The sequence below is a fragment of the Lontra canadensis genome, unplaced genomic scaffold, assembly GCF_010015895.1.
Source record: "Lontra canadensis isolate GAN:19392208 unplaced genomic scaffold, GSC_riverotter_1.0 scaffold99, whole genome shotgun sequence".
Taxonomy (NCBI): domain Eukaryota; kingdom Metazoa; phylum Chordata; class Mammalia; order Carnivora; family Mustelidae; genus Lontra; species Lontra canadensis.
This window is the reverse complement of record NW_022631093.1, coordinates 2,764,688-2,792,094: the sequence shown is the minus strand read 5'-3', so window position 1 is coordinate 2,792,094 and position 27,407 is coordinate 2,764,688. Positions and strand designations below refer to the sequence as shown.

Sequence of the window (27,407 nt, the reverse complement as noted above, 5' to 3'; positions counted from 1 at the left end):
CTCTGGCACTTTCTCCCTGGGCTGCCCACATACCTCCTGCTTAGCTCATGTCACCTTGACCAGGGCCCCACACTTTGTGCCTGTACCACACACAGCCAAACCGCAGGGGTGGGTTTGCCCAGCGTGGCACGTGACCCTACTTAGGAGCTGGCCGCTGGGGATGGGGGTGCATAACCATGGCTGTGTTTGCTCCTCCCAGGCCTCAGTGTGGGGAACATGTTCTACGTCTTCTCTGACGATGGCATCATCATCCTGCACCCCGTGGACTGTGAGATCCAGAGGCACCTCCGACCCACCGAGAAGATATTCATGAGCTTTGTAAGTGTCTGTGCCTGAGAGCCAGTCTTCCACCGTGACCACCCCTTGATGTCCCAGGTTCCATTTGCTATATGTGGTGTGGTTCCACGTGTGTTCCAAGGCTCCATAACATCCATGGGAGGTTAAGAGTTGAAGGGCTCATTCCTTGATTAGGCCTTCCGTGCACAGAGCCCTGGGTGAGGCCCAAGGCTTACGGACGGGTTTCTCTTCTCCACTAGTTCACAGAGAAAGGATGGCCACAGCAGGTGCTGCTTGAAGGAGCTGCAAGGTACACTGGGACACTGAGGGGGTGAGGCCTCTCCAGACCCAGGAAGGACCAAGTCAGAGAAGGCTCTCTAGCAGGGCATCCCTGGGCCCAGCTGTGAAGAACAAGTAGGAACTGGGGATGCGTTTCTAAAGGGAATGTTATGAACATGGCACCTGGTGGCATAAAGTGGCATGTCACATCTGGGGAATTGCAAATACTTGTTTTGAGATTAAGATGACCAGAGGCCAGGGTTAAAGCTGAGGAGTTTTAGTGGCAGATCTTGAAAGTTCTGGGGATGCCTGGAGGACCTCAAATGAATCACAGCCCTGGTGGGGCTGCTTTAGAACAAGTGCGAGGCCCCAGTGAGGGTGACGATGAGTAGGACAGGATTGGAAGCCCAGAAGCAGGTGTACAGGCTGTTGTGAGCATCTGGGTGAGAGAGGGTGGTGACCTAGCCAAGTCAGGGGCAGTGGCAATGGGAATAACTGAGTAGATTTAGTGTTATATCAGCAGGCACCACAAGGGTCATCTGGGGTCTTGCTAGGAGGAACAGACTGTCCTTCACTCAGGAGGAGAGGCAGGTTAGGGGTACTGTTCATTCTCTTGTCACTCTAGGAGGCATGTGCCACATTCTCCGTCTCATGCTGGGATCCCAAAAGCAGGGCAGATAAGTTCCTCATCAAAGAGACGAGGGTGGCCTACGATGTAAATTTAAGACACCCATGGGACACAAGCATAGAAACATCCAGAAGATGAGGACAAGGAGGGGATGGGCCATGGTGAGCTAGAGAGCCCGTGGCTCCCTGGCAGGCAAAAAAAAAAGTAGCTTTAAGGAAGCCTGGAGAACATGGGTCACAGAACTCAAGGATAGCTAAGTTTACAAAAGGAAGTGAGCCTCAACTAGTCACTAGAGGAAGTGAGCTGCGAGGGGCTCAGTGGCCCCTGAAGAACCAGGGGAGAGAGCATGCAAGATGAGAATGCCCCAAGCATCAGAGGTGCTATGAAGTATGAGGCCAAGGGCACAACGGCCATGCCACATGGATGGAGGCCACAGAGATGACTGCCGGTGGCAGGTCCAGGAAAGTCTTTCTAGCCCTCTAGACCCAGCTGTCTACAGGTGTCCCCCAGACAGTGCTTCCCCATCTACCCCATCCCAGGGCTCTGTCCCTCCTGTTGGTTTCTCTCTAGGCCTTATGTTGGTGGTTTCCTAGATAAGGTGTACCCTTAGCTACTTGACGGTAGAAGTATGACATTAACCCAGAAAAGTCGTCGGCAGGCCCCCCCAGGCCTCTCCTCAAGGCCTGATGTGAAGGAACCAGTGAGCGGGGACAGGCCTGGAGCTCATGGGGGAAGTGGCCCATGCCTAGGCAGGGTCCTGCCGCCTGCTTGCTGCACTGCCATGCTGGCTTGTGGTGTGTGTCCTGCATTCGTAGCTCCGGCCCAGCTGTTTTCCAGGCTGTTTCATTTGAATTAATCATTTTTTAGATCTGCTACCCCGATGAACTTTCCTTCCACATAACAGCTGTGAAACCATCTAGAAAGAGTGGTCTAGTTAATTTCTAGCAGTTGGGTGTAAATAATTGCACCCTGTCACATGGGCACTAATTTCTCACAGATTTGCAATAACCTGTAGCTCAAGGGAAATCTCTGAAATCCTAACCACGACTCGTATTTCCTAAAAAGCTAGAACAAGACACAGTAGGAGAGACCCCGCAGGCCTTTCAGACAGCACCAGACCATGGTGAGCTATGGAACAGTCCCAACCAACCGCGTTCTCCTCTAGAAAATGTCCCACCACCTCCCAAGAGGGTTACCGTGATGCGAGCCTCTGCTGAAAGCACGGAGCCAGCAGGAGGTTGGCACGTCTCCTCTCAGGTGTCTCTGCTGAATGAGGGGGCTGCTCTGGGCAGTGGGAAGCAGCACATGTAGGAGGCAAAGGCACAGGCTTCCCAGCCAGGCACCCCTGGGTTCACATCCCACCTCTGTCCCTCAGCAGGGCTGAGTGGCTTTAGACCAGTGACCTAACCCCTGCCAGCCTCTGTTTTCTCATGTGTGAATGGGGGTAGTTATGAGAACTGAATGTGATGCTGGGCAATGGCCAGGGTATAAGATGACAGCTCTGCCCCAAAGCTATTGCAGTCATTCAGGAAAGACCTGGAAAGTAGATGAACTCGGGGATGGAGGAGGTCATCTCCGTAGTCTATGGTAACTCACTTGTGGCGGACTGTAGGAGAGAAGGAAGTGGCAAGGGTGATAGGCTTGGTCCTGGCTGGCCAGACCTGGTGAGAGGGGCAGGTATGGTGGAGAGGGTCAGCTTCGGGTGGTTGGCTGGGTATGAGGGGCTGTGGGAGAACCAAGTGAGGATTGAAGAGGGCAGTTCTGACCTAAAGACATAGATCTGGGAGCCGTCTGCATCTGGGCATTGGCTAAAGCCAGAGCGGTAGACAAGATCACCAAGGGTATGTATGAGTGCTTTGATTTGGGTGCCTGAACAGAACCCTGGGGGCCAGTAGCTACAGGATGGGCAGACCAAGAGGGGAACCACAAGGAGACTGAGACAGAGTTGAGTGAGAGTCATGATAAAAAAAAACATGAGACTGTGTATCCTGGAAGGTAAGGGAAAAGAAGGTCCCCCTTTTCACTCATTTATTCATTCAACAAATATACTGAGGCCCTCATTCTGTGCCAGGCCTTTACTAGGTGCTAAGGATATAGCAGTGAAGCAGACAGACAAAGAGCCCATCACAGAGCATTCTAGTGACAGAAGAGAGCCTAAAAAGATGTAGCCAGATCAGTGCACAACGTCAGGTGGAAATGACAAATGCAGCCAGGTACAGGGGCAAAGTGTGCTGGTGGTGCTAGGCCAATGAACAGGGCAGGAGGGTGGCATGAGGGAAGAAAAGCAAGCACAGCAGGGACGGGAAAGAAAAGCTGAAGGTCAGAAGAGTAGCAGGAGCCAAAGGGGACAGGGCCTACTTGACTTCCGGAAAACCTTGGCTCCTCTTCTGAGCCAGAAGGAATGTTAATGAAGTGGAGGGTGTTGAGGAGAGGAGAGGTGTGGGCAGACTCTCAGTGATGCCCTTGGATTCTGTGTTGAGAATGGGGGGCGGGGGGAGGGGTGGTGGAATCAAGGAGTACAACAGGGATGCTACAGCCGTTACTCAGTAGATAGTTTGGCCTGAGCCCGGGTGATGGAGGTGGGAGCAGTGAGGCAACGTCAAATTCTGAACGTATTTTGAAGGCAGAGCTGAAATGATTTTTGATGCCCTGATGAGGACTGAGAGGATGAGGAGAAAAAGAGGACTCAAAGATGGCCATAAGGGTTTTGGTCTAAGGAAGGAAAACAGTGGAGCTACCATTTTATTAAAGGAATGAGCAGGATTGGGAGGTAAAATTGGGAGTTGACTTTGAACTCTCAAGTTTGAACTCTCAAGTTTGAGGTGTACAGCAAATAGCCAAGTAGAGTTGACTTTGAACTCTCAAGTTTGAACTCTCAAGTTTGAGGTGTACAGCAAATAGCCAAGTAGAGTGAGGTGGTTGGCTGCGTACATCTGGAGTTCAGAGAAGAGGCTCTAACTAAAGATACAAATTTGGGAGCTATATGCACATAGATGGTATTTGATGCCATCAGTTGGGATGAGATGAGCAAAGGGAGTGGTGAAGAGGAAAAATCATTGAGGGACTGACCCCTGTGCATTCTGACATATAGAGACCAAGAGATCAGCAAACTGAGCAGGATCCAGCCAACAGAGAAGGACCAGCCTGTGGGGTGGGGGAGCTGGTGGAAGGAAGCAAAGAATAGGCAGCATGGAGTCAGGTGGTACCTCAAGTTCAAATAAAAAAGGGGAGCAGATTTAATTTAATAAGTGAGAAGTCTGGAGTGCTGAGCTCAGTGCAGACGGGGAAGTTCGCACCCAAGAGGGGAAGAAAGCAGGCCTGGCGGCTGCTCATAAAAAACACATGCAAAGGGAGTTCCAGCCTCACGAGTGGGAGGAGGTGGAGGTGAATGTTCAAAACAGGTGATGTGGGAGGGCTGGTGTGGCATGTTTGTGGGTTCTAAGAAGGGGACAGAGGGACGGGGGGGTGAGGGAGAGGGACCCACACAGGGCAGGGGACCCAGGGGATTAAGAAGATCCATGGCAGCCTGTCTCCTTTACAGGAAGAAATCTGTCCCCAAGGGGAAGGAAATGCCACCCAGCCATGCCAGTGGGCCTCGGCCGTGAACGTCCGGCACCGGTACATCTACGTGGCCCAGCCAGCACTGAACAGAGTCCTTGTGGTCGACGTGCAAGCCCAGAAAGTCCTACAGGTACATCTCTCCAAGGGAGTGAGGGTGCCACTGGTTCAGGGGCACAGCCTGCTGCATTCCCATTCTGGTAGCGGAGGGCGGGTCAGGGGGCTAGAGGACAGTGAGAAGCAGGGGGAGCGGGGAGTGGTGAAGGGGGGTAAAGCACCGCCCAAGCCACAGAGGGTTTTCATCCGGGCAGTGACCTCATCCCACTTAGACTCTGAAACAGGCAGACTCTGTTAAGCAATGGCAGAGCAGGGCAGCATCATGGCTACTGAAATAATTCAGGCATGAACTGCCGCCAGCCATGAAGGTGGCAAGGACTGACCAGATCCTTGATAGATCTTAAGTGTGGAAAGATTTTCTGCTGGGTCGAATGGAAGTTTTAAGAGCGGGAAATCAGGTTGTTAGGGGCTTTTCGTTACTTTGAAGAACAGTAGAATGGTGATGCCATTTACTGTGTATGGTGGATTGAGTAACGGCCCCAAGATGACGACTTTCTCATGCCCAGAACCTATGAATGTCTCCTTCTCGGGCACAGGGGCCTCTGCAGAGGTGATTAAGGTAAGGATGTGTAAATGGACTATTACCGGGGATGACCTGGGTGAGCCCTTCCTCAATGCGAGTGCAAGTACCAGTATCACAGGGTGGCAAGGAGAAATGTGACTGTTAGGGGCAGGAGGCACTGGGAGGACTGGAGCACACTGGGGCTCTGCTAGCTTTGAAGATGGGGGTAGGGGCCGCGAGCCAAAGACTGCAGCGCTAGAGGTCGGCAAAGTCAAGGGAACATATTTTCCCCTCCAGCCTCTAGAGAGGGCACTGCCCTACAGCCATCCTTGTTCAGCCCAGGGAAATTTAATTTTGGACTTTGAACCTCCAGAACTGTAAAAGAATTAAATTGGTGTGGTTCTAAGCCACTAAGTGTGTGGTAATAGGTTATCATAGTAATAGGAAAATAATGCACTCTCTAGAGCAGGTGGTATGGCAGGTGATATAGGCCATGGAGCAGGAAGACAGAAAAATTAGGAATTTGGGTTTAGACCTGCTAAGTGTTCATTGCTATTATAAATGTTCATTGGGACGCCTTGGTGATTTCTTCCGTTGAGTGTATGACTCTTGATTTCGGCTCAGGTCATGATCTCCAGGCTGTGGGTTCAAGCCCCATGTCAGGCTCTGCACTCAGTGAGGAGTCTGCTTCTCCCTCTCCCACTGCCCCTCCTCCCCGCTCATGCTCTCGCTCTCTAAAATAAATAATTTTTTTAAATGAAAATAAAAATGTAAGTAGAGATGTCAAATAAGCAATTGGATGAACAGGTCTGGAGGCCAGCGAGAGCTCTAGGCCAGAGAGGTCAGGGTGGGTATGGTCACCATACCAAGTGTTACATCCAGAGAAGCATGAAATGACTGGAGGTAGTACAGATGGAGAAGAGGTCAAGCTTGGAGCCCTGACGCACTCCAACACTTAAAGATCAGGAAGGAGAGAAGAAGCCAACAAGGAGACCAAGCAGGAGGAGCTTAAAAGGTAGGAAGAAAATTGGGGGGAGGAAGGGTTTTCCAGAAATGAAGAAAAGGAGTGTTTTAAGAATGGCGTCCAATAGAGCTGAGCATTTTCAAATCACCAAGACTAAGAACCGACCATTGGATTTGGTGTCCCATGGATTACCCTGGAACAGATAGAATGATCATGCAATACAAGCTTGCGGTCATAGAAATACAATCATTGTGAGGGGGGTTGCTATAAATATGAGTAAAAGGAGTCAAATGAGACAGTAAGTAGAAGAGCATACAGAAGTTTCTTTAGATGACATTACAGCGTTTTTATGTATATATGTATGAATATAATGCTAAAAAAAAAAAAAAAAAAAACCTTCCCACACATCATCCATTTCTTCTGCATCACTGAAGTGGGCAGGAGTCAGTGGAATCCAGGGCAGAGAAGTAGAGATGCAAGCTTTGGATAAAATCACATTCTTTCATATAACCGAAGGAAATGGAAAATATTCAGGTACACTTATAAAGAGGTGACAGTTACAACTGGGAGCAGGTGGATGAACAGCTCTTGTGGTTGCTTTTATTTTCTCAGTGAAATAAGAAGGAAAATGATCACCCAGCCTGGAGTTTTGAGGAGAGAGGGGAAGGGTGCATTTGAGATTGAACTGACCAGGCCACTATGCTAGGACTGCTGGGTGACCACAAAGGCCCACTGAAGCCTTGTGGATTGAGGGAGAAAGTGAGGCCAGTGAGCGGGGCTGTGGTTTGTCTTCCTAGCAATGCCCCTGTGCATGCTCATTGCAGGGGGAATGTGGGTGTGACCTGGGTTGTGGTTTCTCCAGGCCACTTGGGCAGAAGATTTTCTCTTAGTGATTTTTCTGGCCAGTGAACATACTCTGGGTAATTTCAATCCTTTGACACTCACTGAAGCTTGCTGTATGACCCAGCTTGGAATCAATGTGGATAAAAATGTTCCACATGAACTTTAAAAGAATGTGTGTTCTAACGGTAGGTATCGTATTCCGTATACATGTCAATTATGGCAAGTTTGTTTGTTGCATTGTTCAGATCTTCTAAGTCATTTTCTCCTTTGTCCACTTAGTTTATCAGCTGCTGAGAGGTGTGTTGAAGTCTCACACTGTGGTTGTAGGTTTATCTAAATTACATCCATTTTTTATAGGATTTAATTTTTTTGTTTAATTTTTCTGAGAAGGAAATACATTCTAGGTGGGACCAACATTGGGAGGAGGGATAACTGAGAAGATGAAAGATCTCCTCAGTGGTGTTGTGTTATGAGCCCTGGACAGGCTCCCAAAGATCTACTTCAATTCAAGTGAAAGGTACATAAAATTGTGTTACAATCCCCAAAAATACTGCCTAGGCATTTATTGAACCAGCATTTATTAAACGCCTTCTCTGTACCCAAAATTGGATATAGAAAAGGGGGAGTAAGATGCAAAATTGATAGAAAATATTGTTGCTGCTGTTTTTAATCATCAAGAAACTTTTTTGAGTTTTTTTTCTTTTTTAAAGATTTTATTTATTTATTTGACAGACAGAGATTACAAGTAGGCAGAGAGGCAGTCAGAGAGAGGAGGAAGCAGGCTCCCTGGTGAGCAGAGAGCCCAATGTGGGGCTCGATCCCAGGATCCTGGGATCATGACCTGAGCCGAAGGCAGAGGCTTTAACCCACTGAGCCACCCAGGCGCCCCTTGAGTTTTGTTTTGTTTTTTTTTTAACATAAAATGTATTATTTCTTTCAGGGGTACAGGTCTGTGATTCATCAGTCTTACACAATTCACAGTGCTCACCATAGCACATACCCTCCCCAATATCCATCACCCAGCCACCCCATCTCTCCCACTCCCCTCCACTCCAGCAACCCTGTTTGTTTCCTGAGATTAAGAGTCTCTTATGGTTTCTCTCCCTTTGTGGTTTCATCTTGTTTCATATTTCCCTCCCTTCCCCTATGATCCTATCTTGTTTCTCAAATTCCTCATGTCAGTTAGATCATCTGATAATTGTTTTTCACTGATTGACTTATTTCACTTAGCATAATACCCTCTAATTCCATCCATGTCATTGCAAATGGCAAGATTTGGGGGTTTTATGGCTGCATAATATTCCATTTTGTGTGTGTGTGTGTGTGTGTGTGTGTGTGTGTGTGTGTATACACACATACCAGAGCTTCTGTATCCATTCATCTGTTGATGGACATCTGGGCTCTTCCCATAGTTTGGCTATTGTGGACATTGCTGCTATAAACATTCAGGTGCACATGCCCCTTTGGATCACTACATTTGTATATTTAGGGTAAATACTCAGTAGTGCAATTTCTGGGTCATAGGATATCTCTATTTTCAACTATTTGAGGAACCCCCTCAAATGCAAAAACTACTGTTTTCCAGAGTGGCTGCACCAGCTTGCATTCCCACCAACAGTGTAGGAGGGTTCCCCTTTCTCCGCATCCTCACCAACATCCGTTGTTTCCTGACTTGTTAATTTTAGCCATTCTGACTGGTGTGAGGTGGTGTCTCACTGTGGTTTTGATTTGTATTTCCGTGATGCCGAGTGATGTTGAGCACTTATTCATGTGTCTGTTGGCCATCTGGATGTCTCCTTTGCAGAAATGTCTGTTCATGTCCTCTGCCCATTTCTTGATTGGATTATTTGTTCTTTGGGTGTTGAATTTGATACATTCTTTATAGATTTTGGATACTAGCTGTTGATCTGTGATTTGCAAATCTCTTCTCCCATTCTGTCGGTTGTCTTTTGGTTTTGTTGACTGTTTCCTTGGTTGTGCACAAGCTTTTGATCTTCATGAAGTCCCAATAGTTCACTTTTGCCCTTGCTTCCCTTGCTTTTGGTGATGTTTCTAGAAAGAAGTTGCTGTGGCTGAGGTCTGCCTATGTTCTCCTCTAAGACTTTGATGGATTCCTGTCTCGTATTGAGGTCTTTTCTCCATGCTGAGTCTATTTTTGTGTGTGGTATAAGGAAATGGTCCAGTTTCATTCTTCTCATGTGGCTGTCCAATTTTCCCAACACCATTTGTTGAAGAGACTGTCTTTTTTCCTTTGGACATTCTTTACCGCTTTGTCAAAGATTAGTTGAGCATAGAGTTGAGGGTCCATTTCTAGGCGCTCTGTTCTGTTCCATTGATAGATGTATCTGTTTTTGTGCCAGTATCATACTGTCTTGATGATGGCAGCTTTGTAACAGAGCTTAAAGTCTGGAATTGGAATGCCAGCAGCTTTGGTTTTCTTTTTCAACATTCCTCTGGCTATTTGGGGTCTTTTTTTGGTTCCATACAGATTTTAGGATTATTTGTTCCAGCTCTGTGAAAGAAGTTGATGGTATTTTGACAGGGATTGCCTTAAATGTGTAGATTGCTCTAGGTAGCATAGACATTTTCATAGCATTTTTTTTTCCAATCCATGAGCATGGAACATTTTTCCATTTCTTTGTGTCTTCCTCAATTTCTTTCATGAGTATTCTATAGTTTTCTGAGTACAGATTCTTTGCCTCTTTGGTTAGGTTTATTCCTAGGTATCTTACATTTTTGGGTGCAGTTGTAAATGAGATTGACCCCTTAATTTCTCTTCCTTCTGTCTTGTTGGTGTCTAGCAATGCAACTGCTTTCTGAGCATTGGTTTTATATCCTGACACTTTAATGAATTCCTGTATGAGTTCTAGCAGTGTTGGGGTGGAGTCTTTTGGGTTTTCCACATAAAGTATCATATCATCTGCAAAGAGTGAGAGTTTGATTTCTTCCTTGCTGACTCAGATGCCTTTTATTTCTTTTTGTCTGATTGCTGAGGCTACAACTTCTAGCACTATGTTGAAGAGCAGAGCTGATAGTGGACATCCCTGCCATGTTCCTGACCCTAGGGGAAAAGCTCTCAGTTTTTCCCTATTGAGAATGATATTCACTGTGGGTTTTTCATAGATGGCTTTTATGATACTGAGTGATATGTGTACCCTCTATGCCTACCCTGTGAAGAGTTTTGATCAAGAAAGATGCTGTACTTTGTCAGATGCTTTTTCTGCATCTATTGAGAGGATCATGTGGTTCTTGTGCTTTCTTTTATTGTATCACATTGACTTTGCAGATGTTGAACCAACATTACAGCCCAGGAATAAATCCCACTTGGTCATGGTGAATGATCCTTTTAATGTACTGTTGGATCCTACTGGCTAGTATTTGGGGGAGAATTTTTGCACATATGTTCATCAAGGATATTGGTCTATAATTCTTTTTGATGGGGTCTTTGTCCACTTTTGGGATCAAGGTAATGCTGGCATCCTAAAAATGAGTTTGGAAGTTTTCCTTTCATTTCTATTTTTTTGGAACAGTTTCTGGAAAATAGGTATTAATTCTTCTTTGAGTGTTTGGTACAATTCCCCTAGGAAGCCATCTGGCACTGGACTATTGTTTGTTGGAAGATCTTTGATGACTGCTTCAATTTCCTTACTAGCTATGGGTCTATTCAGGCTTTTTATCTCCTCCTGGTTCCGTTTTGGTAGTTTATACATCTCTAGGAATGCATCTGTTTCTTCCAGATTTTCTAATTTGCTACATATAGTCGCCATAATATGTTCTTATTAATGTTTGTATTTCTTTGGTATTGGTTGTGATCTCTCCTCTTTCATTCATGTTTTTATTTATTTGGGTCCTTTCTTCTTTTTGATAAGTCTGGCCAAGGGTTTATCAATCTTATTAATTCTGTCAAAGAACCAGCTCCTACTTTCATTGATCTGTTCTACTGTTCTTTTGGTTTCTATTTCATTGATTTCTGCTCTGATCTTTATTATTTCTCTTCTCCTGCTGGGTTTAGGGTTTCTTTGCTGTTCTTTCTGCAGCTGCTTTAGGTATAGGGTTGGGTTGTGTACTTGAGACCTTTCTTATTTCCTGAGAAAGGCCTGTATTGCTATATACTTTCTTCTTAGAACCACCTTTGCTGCATCCCGAAGGTTTTGAACAGTTGTTTTCATTTTCATTTGTTTCCATAATTTTTTCATTCATCTTCAATTCCCTGGTTGACCCACTCATTCTTTAGTAGGATGCTCATTAGCCTCCATATATCTGGAGTGGAGTTGTAAACTTTCCTCTTGTGATTGAGTTCTAGTTTCAGAGCACTGTGGTCTGAAAATATGAAGGTAATGATCCCACTCTTTTGGTACGGGTTGAGACCTGATTTGTGAACCAGGATGTGATCTATTCTGGAGAATGTTCTATGTGCACTCGAGAAGAATGTGTATTCTGTTGCTTTGGGATGGAATGTTCTGAATCTGTGATGTCCATCTGGTCCAGTATGTCATTTAAAGCCTTTATTGCCTTGTTGATCTTTTGCTTGGATGATCTGTCCATTTCATTGAGGGGGTGTGTTAAAGTCCTGTACTATTATTGTGTTATTGTTGATGTGTTTCTTGGATTTTGTTATTAATTGGTTTATATAATTGGCTGCTCCCATGTTAGGGGCATAGATACTTAAAACTATTAGAACTTCTTGTTGGACAGACCCTTTTAAGTATGAAAGAGTGTCCTTCCTCACCTCTTATTATAGTCTTTGGTTGAAAATCTAATTTGCCTGATATAAGGGTTGCCACCCCCGCTTTCTTTTGATGTCCATTAGCATGGTAAATCGTTTTCCACCCCCTCACTTTAAATCTGGAGGTGTCTTTGGGTCTAAAATGAATCTCTTGCAGACAGCATATCGCTAGGTCTTGTTGTTGTTTTTTGTTGTTTTTTTTTTTTTTTTTATCCATTCCAATACCCTGGGTCTTTTGATTGGGGCATTTAGCCCATTTACATTCAGGTAACTATTGCAAGATATGAATGTAGTGCCATTGTATCGCCTGTACGGTGACTATTACAGTATATTGTCTCTGTTCCTTTCTGGTCTATGTTACTAGTACAGACAGATCAGATTTCTTTTAATTAGTGTTAGCTGTATTTTTCCATCCTGTCACTTTCAACCTTTCTATGTCCATATATTTAAGGTGGTCTTTTATGGCCTGGGTGCCTGGGTGGCTCAGCGATTAAGGTGGTCTTTTATAAAGCTACGTGTGTTTGGGTTTATCTAGTATTATAATCTTGATCTTTTACTTGGGCCATTTGATCCATCTATATTTAAGGCAGTTAATTTTATAGTTAAATCTACCATCTTACTGGTTTTTTACTTGATCTGTTTTTTTCTTTTTCCTCCATTTTACTTTCTTTTGGATTAATCAAATATTATTCTGTTATTTTTAGGACTACCACAGAGATTATAATATGCATAGTTGTCTCAGTACAGTCTCATAATTTATGATTTCACTTCTCTAATAGAACCATGTAACAGTAACTCCTTTAACTCCTCTCCTGTCTTTTCATATGATTGTGGGGATAGATTTTAATTCTATATATAATTGAACCCTACAAGACCTGGCTTAGCATTATTTTGTACACTTGGTAGTCATATATATTCACCCACATATTTACTTTTCTCACTGCTCCTTATTTCTTCCTGAAGTACACAGCTTTGTCTGGGATCATTTTCATTGTGAGGAATGACTTTAAGTAGCTCTTTTAGTGGAGACCTGATAGCAACACACTCTGTTTTTGTTTCTTTGAAAAGAACTGTATTTTCCCTTTAAAGACTATTTTCACTGGATATAGAATTCTACCTTAACAATTGTACTCACTTGGCATTTTAAGATGTTGCTCCATTGTCTTCTGTTGTTTTGGTAATAGGTCAACTGCCAGTCTTTTTGTCACTCTTTGATCTTTAGCAATTTTACTTTGATGTGCCCAGGGATGATGCTCTTTGTATGTATTCCAATTTCGAAGTTTTAGTGGTTTTGAAGTTTTAGTGGTTCTTGAATGTGTAGATTGATAACTTTCATCAGACTGGGATTGTCTCTTACCTCTTCTTTGGAAACTTAAAAGTTAGACATTTCTACTGCATCCCACATGTTCTTGTACTCTTCTTTTCCATCCTTTTTTTGTCTCTTCATGCTTCAATTTTCGTATGTTCTATCAACCTATCTTTCCCTAGCCCTGTTTTCTGCTATGCCTAATATGGATTTCACAGAACCTATTTAGTGAGTTCTTAATTTCAGGTATTGCATTTATTTCTACTTAATTTTACTTCTGTGTATATATATATATATATATATATATATATATATATACATACATACACACTTCTGTATATAAATTTGTAATTATCTTTTTATAAATCATTCATGGGTCTGTTTCTCTTGTATTTTTTAGTAGTCTCTAGCCATATACTCTGTATCTTGTAATGCCTAGTAATTTTTTAAAGGGGAGGGGAGGGGGGAAGGGAAGGAAGAAATGGGGAAGGGGAAAAGGGGGAAGGGAAGGGAAGGGGAATAGAAAGGGAAAAGCTCTGCTGACCTAAGAGTCCAGGGATAAGGGCTGATCTCAAAGTCAATCTCAGGTGGCTCAGGAGGAAGGGCCAATGCACCAGAATCTCAGCTCAGAACCACCTGGGGAAGGACACAGAGGGTTCTAGAGGTCTAAAAGCCTTCTGGGAGCAGGAACCAGAGTGCCCTGCAGCTGATTCTTGAGTGGAAAATGTAACCTTCTGGTTATGTTTAGGCTTTTGCTGAGATGGTCTGGGTCCCCTTTGAGTAAAACATGGAAGAATTTTTCGAAAAGGTTTCAATTACTGGCAAGAGTTTACTTCTGCCTCTAAAGAACACCCAGAAGGGCAGCTTAAGCCCTGGCCTCCCAAGCCGGCTTTATGCCAAGGCAGAGAGGTTGGCTTTCCACTCACCTAGGCATGACGGTCATGTACACCAAGTCCAGAAGTGACCACCGTGTCAGCTCATAATAATGATGACCCACTTGTATGTATTTTTTTCTCAAGTCCATAGGTGTGGACCCTCTGCCATCTAAGCTGACCTATGACAAGTCTCATGACCAAGTGTGGGTCCTGAGCTGGGGGGATGTGCACAAGTCCCAACCGAGCCTCCAGGTATGTTGAACACATGGAGACCCACACTCACCCCACAGAACAAAGGATGCTGACCTCCCATACACGTCTCTTGCTTCCCTAGGTAGCTAATCACATTTATCCAAAATCTATCTACCAAGGCTTAAGGAGAGCCAGAGCCCCTCACAGACCATTACCAAGGTATCATCTGCCAGGCCTACCTTTAAGGACAAGAATCCTGATGATGGCTAAGATTGTGATGTCAGGACAAGTGGAATGTGGCTCCCGGACTCCCCCTCTCCTGAGCAAGGGCGTTCTGCTCCTTGGGCTGAGCAGGCTCAAGGGCAGTGTCCAAGCAAGTACTTGATAAGGAAAGGAAAGTAAGAGCAGCAGTCGTGTCCACACTAGAAGCGCATCTATTGAGTGCTTATGGTGCTTTAGGGCACAGGAAAGTTCAGTAACGTACCCGTGGTCCAAACCAGGCCCTGCGGCTCTGCAGCCCAGTGTCAGCCAGTGCACGGTACGGTCTGTTGGAAACAGTCTAGGCCTGAGAGTTCTGTGGGATTCCCCTGTCCACCAACAAGAGACGGTCAACACCATCCCCATGTTAAGAGTGCGTGCCTCTGCCTTTCTCATCAGCAGGGATGCATTCGAGGATTAAGCCCTAAGAAAAGAGATCTGAATGCCTGATTTCTCCCAGAGATGTACACAGAGCCCCTCTAGATAGACAGAAGAGAAGTTAATTCATGCATTGGATGCCTCAGGACATTAGGGCTTTGTTCTCTCTCAGAAGACCAGCTGAGAAGAACTGCAGAGGGATCCCAGTTCACCCTGTTCTCAAGACCGGGAAGAAGGAAGGGTCATCCTCCAGAAGACTGACCACCTGCCTGCCTGTCTCTGCCCTGCTGGGCCAGGGAGAAGTCTCTGCCACACCTCCTGTAAACGGAGACTACTGTCATTTGAGGGATGCCATGACCCTGGGCCCCAGTGAACTGACAGAAAATCCCCATTAGAGGGTTTAGGAGCCTGAATGAAGGTCATTCAGAGCAGAGTGTAAGCCCAGGGAAATCCTAACTTATTGGTCCCTCTGGCAGCTCCTGGAAAGCCTCTAAAGTAATTCATGGGGAGGGTCCACCAAAACACTTTTTTTCTGAAACCAAAAATGATTTCCTAATTTAACAGCTATGAGCTGAAAAACAGAAAAAAAAACACCAGCTTGGTCCTGGATTTCCCACCTGCCACAGCAGCTGGCACATCGTAGATGCTCTAGGACTGAAATCCAAGAGTCCTATTCCTGGCCCAGATAGCCTTCACTGGACAAAAGAGAGCGTAGGCATAAGAATTCAGAGACCGCATCATTCACCGCCCCCTCTGAGGAACAGATCTGTGGAAAGATACCCAACAAACACCAGATGAACCAGATCAGAGTCCTCAAGATAAAGAGGAGACAGTTCTGAACAATGAGCCCAGAGAAGAAGGATGAGGACAGCCTCCCTGGAAATGGTAATCAGTGCTAAATAAGGATGTCTGAATGAGGAGAGACACGCTGGATGAGAAACCCTGCTACCAGACGGTAACCAAAGATAAATTATTTCCATAAAAATAAGCATAGGGAGTGGAGGAAAGAAGAGGGGGTAAAAATACTTAGAAATACCTTACTGGAATAATAGAAAGTTTAGAGAATGCTGGCAGAATGTAGCAGCTGGGAAACAATGGTCTCATTATTCCACATCTGACAAACTGATTTCTCTTGAAAGCAGAGATGATCAAACTGGGTTAGGAAGGAAGAAAACTAGAACTTGTTGATGAGAAACACACATGTTTCAAAGAGAAGAAAAGGCTGAATTTAAAAGGGCAGGCATAGTAAGGACAGGTGACAAGAATGTATCCAGACTGCCACTCACATCAGGCAAGGTGGGGTTTAAGGTCAAAAGCACTAAAAACAGCAAACACAGAGAGACACCATGGGATGAACACCCAAGAGATATCAAGCACTTAACAACTAAATGCCTCAAACAAGAGTGATTTAACATAAAGACGAATTCGATTAAAAATGCACTCACATTGTACAAAAAAGACCAAAGAAGGACAGGGGAAACCTGAATAATGACACAACTTGGTTTACTATAAACTTGGCATCTGCAAAACCATTTTTTCTCATGTCCACATCCACACAAGTATATCAGAAACCACAAAGGAACTAAATCCTATAAAAGTAGACACGAGAGGCAACAGTATCTGAAGCTCAACGAGGCCTCCCTTCTCAGCTGGTTCTGTCTACCCGCTGGGAGAGCTGCCCAGCCTTCAGGACCCTGCACTGATGACCAAGTGACATTTCATGGTATCTCGACACTGATGTACAGCTCCTGAACCAAGCCCAGAGAGCCAACAAAACTGAGGGGTTCAAATAACACTTATCTTTTGGGCATGAATGAGGACACGAATGTGCCCAGGCCCTCTGCAGAATGCAAGGCCAATAAGGAACTCAAGACTCGTTGGAGAAATGAGGCGGGTCGCGCCCATCGGCTCAATGGCCCATGCTAGTGCGTTTTGATGAGGTAATCTCTCAGTACAGGGTGTCGGTGTGGTGAGGCGTGAATGACCCTGACCGCTGACAGCCTGTGATTTTCCATTTCTATTAGAAGTGAAAATGACAGGCCTGATATCAAGCAGTGATTGTATGTCTTCTTGGAATTCTCTGGCACTTTCCCTTAGACACTCCCAAGATCCAGTTTCCTCAGGCTGCTATTTTCTTACTGCCCAGTTCTGAGAGGTTTTTTCTCCATGTGCTTGCCATGGAAGTGTCATTTGGCCATTTTTAAAAACCACTGCAAAATAACCTAATGCCATGTTACAACTTTGGAGCCGCCCCAAGGCTAAAAATACAAATCACAGGCCTCATCATTCCAATCGGGCGTTCTGCCTGCGTGGGAACCACGATCCAGAAAAGTCTCAAACCTCAACCCTCCCTGAGGAGGCGGGCCAAGTGGTGTTCATTTTCCCATAAAAGAAAGAGCCAGAAGTCAGGCCTATTCTTCGAAAGTAAAAGCCTCCAGAACTCCAACCCTTGTGAGTCACAAAGCTCCAGGAGACACTGTCCTCAGCCTCAGGCTACACAAGTCTAGACCCTTCTTTCTGTAGACATGGCCACAATATCTAGATCAGGAAAAGTGTCTAAGCTCTGTGTTCAGGCCTAAGCCCCACTCTCCTGCTCAGAGGGTCTGGGCTTGACCTTGTGGCTCTTCCCCCAAAATGGCCCACCAGGTGGCCAAGCTCCTCCTCTGGCTGCAGGTCGGCCATCTTTCAGAGCACTGGCCTAGCCACTGAGGGCTGATGAGCATGTGCAAAGACAAGGGGGACCCAGGCTGGCTGGCACGATGTCATGGCCTAGACGCACCCAAGACTAGGGTAGCTGCTGGACAGATGCTCAGCCTGCCCACAGAGGGCTTCCTGGCAGGACCTTCAAACTACTCTGTCATGCCACCTAATCTCCGACAGCATGTGGCTCTCTTCCGCATCGGTAGCATGCTGTTCCCTGACACAGACCCCCCCCCCCAGGGATTTCTGCACCAGACAGTGGCTGCATCAGCCTCCTGCTGACTCCACAGGGGATCAGGTGTTACCTCCAGGGAAACAGAGGTAGCTGTGCTCGGTCACTCCCATCATGTACAAAATCCAGTGCCTGATTCTTCATTTTTCTCACAAGTCCTTTCCACTACCAGGCCTGAGCCCCAGCATTCTAACTGCAAGCCATCTAAATGGCCAGAGCAGCATCTTTGAATGGCATTTCTGCACAATATCTGCTCTCTCTGATAAAATTTGGAGTCACAATTCCCAGAGAACACCTCTGTGAGCAGTATAGGACAGAGATTCCCAACAAACAGGCCCAGGCACCTGACATCAGAGGAAAACAGGGAACCAGTAAATCTTTCCACCATTTAACATTTTAGTGACTTAAAGGCGCTCTCCCTCTTTTCCCAGGGTGACCTGGATGCTTAGATGGTAGGATTCTCAGTTGTGGGGAAGTGTGGTCTCTGAGCATCTGAGCATAGTTACCGTTCTGTTTTAGGGACCCCTCTGGGAAGCTGTGCCCTCAGGGGGCGACAGGGTCCCATAGGATCAGGGTTAGGCTTCCCTAAGCAGGAGGGCATGGTTCGGGCATTCCCAAACCATCGCTTCCTCTCCACAGGAGGATGGGTCCCTGCCTCTGACATTCCCAAGCAGCTCCCACTCTGCTCCTGGCCCCCTCTCTCTCTGAAGCAGCCTGTCCGCTGAGGGTCCCTGCCAGCACATGAACATGTTTCCACGTTGCCACCCCCCACTCATGTGGACCCTCACCAGGACTCCTGCTCTGTGTTGTAGGTGATCACAGAAGCCAGCACTGCCCAGGGCCAGCATCTTATCCACACACCGTTCTCAGGAGTGGACGATTTCTTCATTCCCCCGACAAACCTCATCATCAACCACGTCAGGTGAGATGGGGCCACGGGGCCCTCCAGTACCCCCTGTAACCCAGCTCAGCCCTGCCTGTGGCTGCATTTGCCCACCGTGAGACCTGCTCCTTCTCTGTTTCTTTCCCACTCATGCTGAGCTGACCTTGGGCTCCTTCATGAGGGGACAGAGAAATAGACCGATCCCGAGTCCTTAATGGTCATAGTTAAGGAAGGCAGCCAGCTTTCCCACCCTCCGAGGTCCACGGAGGACAAGAGAGGAAAATCAGCAGTGGTGACTGGAGCGCACTATACTTACTAGACACACAAAAAACTAGTCAAAGTGGTCTTAACCCCTTCTTACAGATGAGGAAACAGAGGCTCGAAGAAGCTAAGACCCTGGACGGCCAAGTTAACACAGCCAGGAGCCCCCTGAGCAGCCATGCAGAGGGCCAGCCAGGAAACAAACCCTCCCAGTTGTCTGGTTTGTCACCATCCAGAAGAACAGCCTAATAAAGGCGTCCTCAGTCTCCACTGCAACCCTCATCCCAGCCGGCCCCTCCCCCTGCCTGTTCACATCAGAGAACCCCCAGACACCCCCCCACCCCGGAAAGTCAGCACTGCAGCAGACTAAGCCTCCCTCTGATCAAGGCACCGAGACCCAAAGGTCTTGGGGGCACTATTTATGCCTTTCTTTTGTCTGACATCAAACACCTTCCTCCAAGAAGAAATGCCTCGTTTTTGTACACTGAAACTGGGCTTGTAAAACTGGGCTTGTAAAACTAGGCCCACCCGTTTATCCAAGACCGGGAAGAAAACACCCCTTAACGAACCCCTCCCTGTAGACAGCACCTGGGAAGAGCTTCTAAGATGCCTCTGAAGGGGTAAAATCCCCCAAAGAAGCTGACTTCAGCCAGGAGTCTAACAAACTTACAGGTTCTGCGTTGTCTGTGTGTGGCCTTTAGCATTCAAGTTGCTTCTATGAGCAGGCTTCTCTTTCCTGCTTTCTCTGTGCCCTGGCTCTTTAGGAAGGCTTTAAAGAAGCTTTAAACTGGCCACCTCCCCACTCTGACGCTCCATTAGTTACTCAGGAGATAAGTGCGGTGGAGACTTTTCTCTTACTCCTGTAGGTGTCCACAGGCACCAAAAGGCCTCCCCGAGCCAGGGATTTGGGCAGAGGCCCCCGAGTCACAGCCAAGTCCTGCCCAGGGTCAGGTCTCTTTGCAGCTCACAACCCGCCTCCAAAGCAGACTTGCGCCAAGACCAGATGTGAACAGATGTGAGCAGCGCCCACCTACTGAGCCCTTCCCCTGCAGCTTCCTCTTTGATCCAGTCCTCTGACAACCCTCTCAGAGGGAACTGCCCTCTTTAGAGTCGCAGAGCCTCCAAGAGGCGAGCCATGTGCCCAGCTCTGCTGGGAGAGAGGCCGTGTGCGACACCTTGGCCGTCCGATTGCAAAGGTAAACGCTGTCCTCTGCACCCTCTGCCCAGGATGGCTCCCAAAGGCCTCGTAAACAGGACCCAGGAAAGGCTGCCCCCCCTCCCACGGTCCTTTCCAGGAGAAGGAGCACTGACAGCAGGTGTGTCCTGTCCTTCCCAGCTGGCGCAAAGCCTCAGGGGTGCTAATCTGAAGGCTTCCCCCAGGGAGGAGCGGCCATGGGCACTTTTATGCTCCTTCTATCCTGGGTGTGTCAGGGGAGCGTCCATCCAGGAGCATTTGTAACTCGACTGCCTCTGGTCTGACATCATCGCTGAATCACGGAAGAAGCTGTGCCCTGTGGGACGGTACATCTCCTTAAGAAACTATCAGATCCCTGAAGGGAGACAACAGAGTGAAGAGAAAAGATGCAATCCCTTACACTTCTGACCTCAGTTCTTCCCTCTGCAGGTTCGGCTTCATCTTCAACAAGTCCGACGCGGCCATCCACAAAGTGGATCTGGAAACACTGGTGCTGCTCAAAACCGTCAGCCTGCAGCGGCACGGCTGCACGCCCCAGGCCATGGCCCACACGCACCTGGGCGGCTACTTCTTTGTGCAGTGCCGACAGGACAGCCCCGCGCCCGCCGCCCCCCAGCTGCTGCTCGACAGCGTCACAGACTCGGTGGTCGGCCCCAATGGTGACGTGAGTGGCACGCCACACGTGTCCCCCGATGGGCGCTTCGTCGTCAGCGCTGCCCCCACCAGCTCCCAGCTGCACGTGCAGGAGATCACGCTGCAGGGCCGGATCCGAACCCTCTACAGCTTGAAAATCAGCCCGGGCGTCTCGGACGTGGCCTTCCAGCCCTCCTTCACCCAGGGCAACCAGTACTACGTGTACGCCGCGGCGGAGACGGAGCCGGCCCTGCTCTTCCTGGAGCTGTCCACGGGGAAGATGGGCATGCTAGAGAACCTAAAGGAGCCGCCTGCAGGGCCGGGCGGGCCGTGGGGAGGGCCCCGCAGGATTGTGAGGGACAGCGGGCTCTTCGGACAGTACCTGCTCACGCCGGCCCAGGAGTCGCTGTTCCTCATCAATGGGAGACAAAACGCACTGCGTTGTGAGGTGGCGGGCATCAGGCGGGGGACCACAGCCGTGTGGGTGGGTGAGGTATGAAGGGGTCCTCCCCCCGCACCGAGCAGAGCCCCGGGCCACCGAGCTCCGCCTAGTCCTCACTCCGTAGCCCCAAGCAGGCGCCCTGTACATTTTTACAGACAAAAGCAAAACCTGTACTCGCTTTGTGGTTCAACACTGGTCTCCTTGCAAGTTTCCTAGTCTAAGGTATGCGCTGCTAACCAGATTGGGGTTTTTCGTTGGGAAGTATGAGTTATGCCTTGAGCTCCGGTGAGAACCCATGCTGCCGTGTCAAGGAATCATTTCTGTGCCCAGCTCCACACCATGTTACCTGGGGACACCGTGGAACCAAGAGCTCCTGCTGTCCAGGCTTAACTTTCCGTTGGTTGCCTTCATGTGCTCATTGTCCCTCACCGCCGGGTCTGGCCAGGCTTCACCCCAATGGAGTGGCCGGAAGCCAGGCCTGCAGACAGGCTCGCGGGGAGCAGGGCTTGCACTCCAGGCCTGAGAGCCACGGCCGCCCACTTCCTGGACCTCCTTTTCTCCTGCGCAGCTGCTATGTGTTTTTCTTTCCATGTGACTTGGTATGAGCCTGAGGGAGAGCCGACAAGACTTCTTGCATCTTGGGGATGGGGAAATCACTCAATTTATTTTGGAAATTTTGATTAAAAGATAATTTTTTATAACCTCAAATGCTCATAAGCAGAAAGATGCTCTCCGACGTCCAGCTCTATTTCTCCCTGCCTTAGGCCAAGTCTCTGAGCGCCCCCACCCCACGTCCTACAGCCAGAAGGAACAATGGTCATCCAAGAATAATACCCTCCACACCACGGAAGTCCCACATGCAGCTCTGGCTACCACCTTGGCCAAGACTTTGTTCTGGATTGGGACACAAAAGACCAGGACAAACCCTGCGTGCCTGCCTTTTACCACTGAAGGGGGAGGTTTTCTTAGCCAGGCCCAGGACCCCAGATTCAGGGTAGACTGGGCTTGCCAGGCAAAGTGGGGGGCGGTAACCTACCGAACAGTGACCTCCAGGCTCCACACAGTAACCCCAAAGACCCGTGTGGGGTCCAGGTGGGTTCTGTAGGCTATCCGTTTTTAAAGTCCCTTTCTTTTTCTGTCTGTGGCCCACGCACTCCAGTCCCTGCTTCAACACAGCCCAGACAGCACGTTTCAGGACCTCCTTACACATGGGCCCTTCTCGCCCCAGTAACCCACGCCACAAAACCCACAATCCCAAGGATTCAGGGGCTGGGGAGAAGGATACAGGCTGTCAATGCTGCATGATCCCCAATGTCTCACACTCTGCCAGGCTAGCGGGGGGTAGGGGGGTGCACAAGGAAGTACAACAGCTGGCCCAGGGAAGGGCCCTGTGGGGGAGAATGTCCCCAGTGAAGAAGCTTCCCTGGACCCCCAGAACCCCCCCTTTCTTCCTCATGTCAGTAGTCACAACACACCCGTATGCTTTCTGGTTTAAGTGATTGATTTTCAAGCCACCTGAAGCTGGAAAAGATCCCCTCACAGTCACCTCAGCTCACATAGCCCCCTTCACCTGCCAACATGGCCAAGCTTTTCCTGTGTGCTGATCACCAGCCCCTCTCAGGAGAAGAAAGACATACACCCTGCCTTGCTTTACCTACACACAGCTCCCGTTCACACTCACCTGACTGCCCAGCCCACCCAAACCACCCTGTCCGCCCGATTTCCTGAAATTGGCCCGTCCCTTGGCATCTCCCATGCATCTTGGTTCACCAAACACTTGTCCACTCCAGCTCCCAAGAGTGTGGCCAGCTATGCCCATGCAGACTTGAAGGTTTGTTCCTGGTAAAGGATGGAGCTACAGGTGGAGGGTATGGCCTTCAAAGGCCACCTTCTCACTTTCACCAGGGCTGGGACGGACAATGCCTCTCACCCTTTCTTTTTATTCCTGTCTCGGTCTCTTGACACCTTCACTTCTAGACTCCCACTTCTATCGTGGAAATTCTCCAACTTTCATGAACTTGTCCCTTTGGGAAAATCTTCTACACAGTGGCGACCCCTGGGAGAGGGAAAAAAAAAAAACAGTTGGGATGAGCACTGGGTGTTATATGCAACTAACGTATCATTGAATGCTACGTCAAAAACTAATGACATACTACATGTTGGCTAGCTGAACATAATAAAAAAGTCTCCGAGCCTACCTGAGGAAGAACCTCCCAGCTGCCAGGCCAGAGCAGCAGCCCCTCTGGGTCACGGGGTTCCTAAGTCAAAGACCATTCAATCCCAAAGGCCCTTTTGCACCAGGAGTGACTCCAGCCACCAATCCTTGGCCCCAATCTTCCATCTCTAGATGTGTCTGAGAAAGTATCTCTGCCTCACGCTGACTCACCGTGTTTACTGGAGCCCCCGGCTCAGGCCTCAAGGCGTGCACTCCACATAGAACAGCAGCCAAGCAGAGTGCACAAAGGCCGCAGAGTAGCTGCCTTTTCAGCTGGGCAACCAACAGAACTGCTGGGGGCAGAGGGAGGCAGGGGAAAGGCGGGCCAGGCTGCCCCTGGCCCTTTCCAGCCCCAGAAGTGGCTCCCTGGGACACAGCTGGAAAGTCAGAGATGGTAAGCCTTGCAGCCAGCCCAGCCGGAGATCCTTCTGCTGAACACCCAAGTTCAGCTGACAACAACTATTTCACACTAAAGAAGCATTCGTCTTACATTTAAAAAGCTGCTTTCATAATGAACTACTTCAAAATTACTCAATTTTGAAATAAAACTGATTTCACAAAAATTCAACAGTATTTTTTTTTGTAACTCACATATCACCTACACCTTTGCTGATATTAAAGATTTGAAACGGAGGTACACGTGCTCCTGCCCACGTGAGCAGAACCCTGCATGGGAGCTCTGGGTCCACAAAGCCCACCCAGCCTTGCACAGAAGGCTGGTAGGAAGAGGGATTCGTCGGCTTCCAGGCAACTGCATGGACTCCCCATGCAGGAAGCCTGGGTGTGGAGTACACGCCTTGTAAATGCCACCCTCTCCGCCCCAGCAACCTGCTTGGGGCTGGCCCAGTCTTCTTCCCAAGGTCTCCCAGGCATTTAAGGATCCCACTACCTTCCCAGAACTGCTGGAAGAACCTGGAAGTGCCCCCATGAAGTCGGGCTGGGGCCAAGCGCTAATACCAAGCTACAGGAACCTGAATCTCAAGGCATCGTGAGCAGAGACAGCAGCTCAGTCCCCGCCCCGCCCCACCAGACCCCAGCCATTTCCTTTCCTTCCTGCTCCTCTGTGCAGGAAGGGACTCCCAGTTCCAGGAAGGGCCCCGAGGATAGCTCTCAACCCCAAGGAACACAGAGAGCCTCCTGCTGCCCTAGGCAGTCTAACTGCTGAGATTTCATTTAGGAGAGCAGCCGGAAGTGGGCTTTGTGTGGCCACAACTTCTTTTCTGTTGACCAGTAACCTGTGAACTAAAGGAGAATCCAGAATGGAGACATGCAACAGATCCACTCTGGATATATTTTTCTACCAGGGGCTTATGACGTCACCCATTCATTTCTCACTGTGTGTTTCACTCACATACAACGGACGCTGAACCATCTTCATCACCAATCTCACAACTCTGTCTCGGGTCCTCCTTTCCACTGGGAAGGCTCCAGGTTGCTGATGCCACATCTCACTCCCTCCCATGCACCTACCGGTCTACCTCACCTTCTCCTCCCTGCACCCAGCTCCTCTGGAAGCTGTCCTCCCACCCACCCCCCATCCTGAAGACCAACTGTGACATATGCTGACAACCATGCTCTCCTCCCCCACCCAGAACCCCAGATCCTTCTCCAAGTGCGATCAGAACCCACTGGGACACAGCCCTTTGCTGCCCAGAATCGTGACCCCCGTGCCCTACCTTGCAGCCTTTCCAAGCGAGGTGATCAAGACCAGAGCAAACTCCCAGGTGTCAGGGAAGTGAATTATTGTCAAACAGAAACTGTCAGACAGGAATACAGACGGTGATGACTCACCCAAGCTTTATCCCTTAGAAGACCCGAACTACACCTTCCTCATTTCCAGTTTATTCTCTGCCTTGCTGGATCCCCCTACCCCATGCCTCGGGCCTCCTGTGCATCAGTCGTGCCACAGCTTTTACAATTTGAGGAGCAACTGACCTACTGTCATACCAGCTCCCCCAATGGCCTTTGCCCCATGCTGCTACCTTGCTTTCAAGTCCAAGTAAGAAGTCCCTCACAGGGCCAGATGCTACTATTTGCTCCCAGACTAGCATGTAGGCAGAGCAGTTTTGTTCAACAAAGTCATTAGCTGTCATGGTTTCTCTTCAAAATCGTCAAGATTATAGAACAGAGAGGCTTAGAAGATTCAAAGAAGAAAACAGACAGTGCCTATGCTTGAGGTCTGACCACAGACCCCAAATCCCTGATGGAGTGCAAGCCACTTCCTGCTCTGGTCTCCACCAGACTACCTAAGGTTACTTGAGAACTTGTGCATCTTCTGGGAGCCTGCATACTTCAGGCACCAGCCACCCCGCTGACACCAGGAGCCCCGCAAGCACGTTCTCACACCTTCTTTGGAGCTGTGGACAGCAATGGGGATTTACCCAAACACAATGTGTGAAATCACGCAAAGTATGGGGAAAGCAGAGACTGGCTTCCAACGCTGACTGCAAGGTTCCTGGAGCCAGCACCAGAGTGTTGACCATGTACTTTCTGTCACTATTCTTGGACAAACCTACCATTCACACACCCCTCTTTCCAAGCACGTCTTAACTAATATGGAACCATCTCTTTCCTCTACGGCCCTAGAGAACATGGGCCACACCCCAGAGGGCTCTAGAAGGCTTAGCCTGCACTCCACAAAGCAATAACGATTGACTGGCCCCCACGCCCAGCAGGCGACCTCGCCACACGTCACCATGGCAGGATCGGAAAATGCTGCCCTTTAGGGATATGCTCTTCAAGATCAGAACTCCGTTTCCGAGGCAGGGCAACCTGTCTTGGCTGATCATGGGGCCTGAGTGCTCTCCAATGAGAAAATTCTCAAAATCTCATCCTTTGTCCACTGCCCAGGGTGACATCTGCCATCAGTTTAAGAGTTGTTGGTCCCCTGCTACTTAAGCTGCTTCAGACAGGTGTGGGATAACAGGTCCATAAGCTGTCACCCCAGACCCCACGGCACACCCAGGCTGGCTCCTGTGGCTGGTTACCCCCTCTTCCTGGCCTGGCCCTATCACAACCCACTGTTCTCCCCTCTGCTTGCACTCTCTGAAGGCCATGCGAAATGATCTTGGAACAAAAGTGGGCATGGTGTGTGGCTGGAGTGATCACACACATGCTGTTTCACACTCTAGTGTAGCTGAACAGCCCTCAAGATAGGAAGTCACAGGCACACCCTTTGTCCCATGAAGATTCTCATCCTCCCCCACCTCAGAAAACTTTCAGATCTCTTATTTCAAGGCAGATACATTATTTTGAGCTGTTGTGTAGACACCAAAATATATTTTCTGTAATCACCAGTATTTCTCAAAAGGCCTCCTGTAATTACTACACATGTGAATTTTTCCTTATTTATAAAATATATATAAATTATTTTTAATACATCAACTTTAGTAGAAATTTGTACCAACACAGTAACTGTATGTGGCATATGAAATAAGTTTGTGTTTACTTTGACGTATTGCACCGTATTAAACACACCGTGTAACCACAGTACCACTTGATATGAAGACAACTCACAGATTATCATGAAGTATTGTCATTGTAAATGCCCTTTTTCTGAGGATTTTACAATAAAACTTGAGAAAACTGACCTTCTGTTTGTGCCAGTCTGTGGGCTGTTAGGGAAGCGAGAAGGGATAAAGGCAGGACCACGCAAGCCCTTCTCCCCATTCTCCACCACCTTGCAGGTTCTCGAAGGGCCAAGGGGAGTGGCCTCTCACTGGCCTGCTCCTAAGGGCTGTGGACAAAGGCAGGCACCTGCACAGAGAAGTCCCTTCCCCCATGTTGAAGTTTCAGCCCCCAACATGTACAACCAAAACGTCTGGTTCTGAACTTCTCTTCACCTGCTCTGGTGGACATTTGCAATTTGCCACAGGCACCAACCCAGGCTGGACTCCAGTCCCTCTTCATTCTGGTCGGGGCGGACTTGCCAGCTAGGACACAGA

The 27,407-nt window shown here is 48.3% G+C and overlaps 1 protein-coding gene across 2 annotated transcripts in view; it reads left to right on the top strand.

Moving 5' to 3' along the window:
• The window catches only part of FSTL4 (follistatin like 4), a 410,907-nt gene extending 388,215 nt beyond the window's left edge, over positions 1-22,692 (top strand). For both annotated transcript variants that reach the window (XM_032837649.1, XM_032837647.1), the window contains exons 12-16: positions 200-318; positions 4,725-4,874; positions 14,219-14,326; positions 18,647-18,756; positions 20,603-22,692. In XM_032837649.1, the coding sequence (XP_032693540.1) occupies positions 200-318; positions 4,725-4,874; positions 14,219-14,326; positions 18,647-18,756; positions 20,603-21,305 (1,190 nt within the window). In that variant the 3' untranslated portion in view covers positions 21,306-22,692. The remainder of the gene's footprint in view (positions 1-199; positions 319-4,724; positions 4,875-14,218; positions 14,327-18,646; positions 18,757-20,602) is intronic.
• Positions 22,693-27,407: the final 4,715 nt, after the last annotated feature.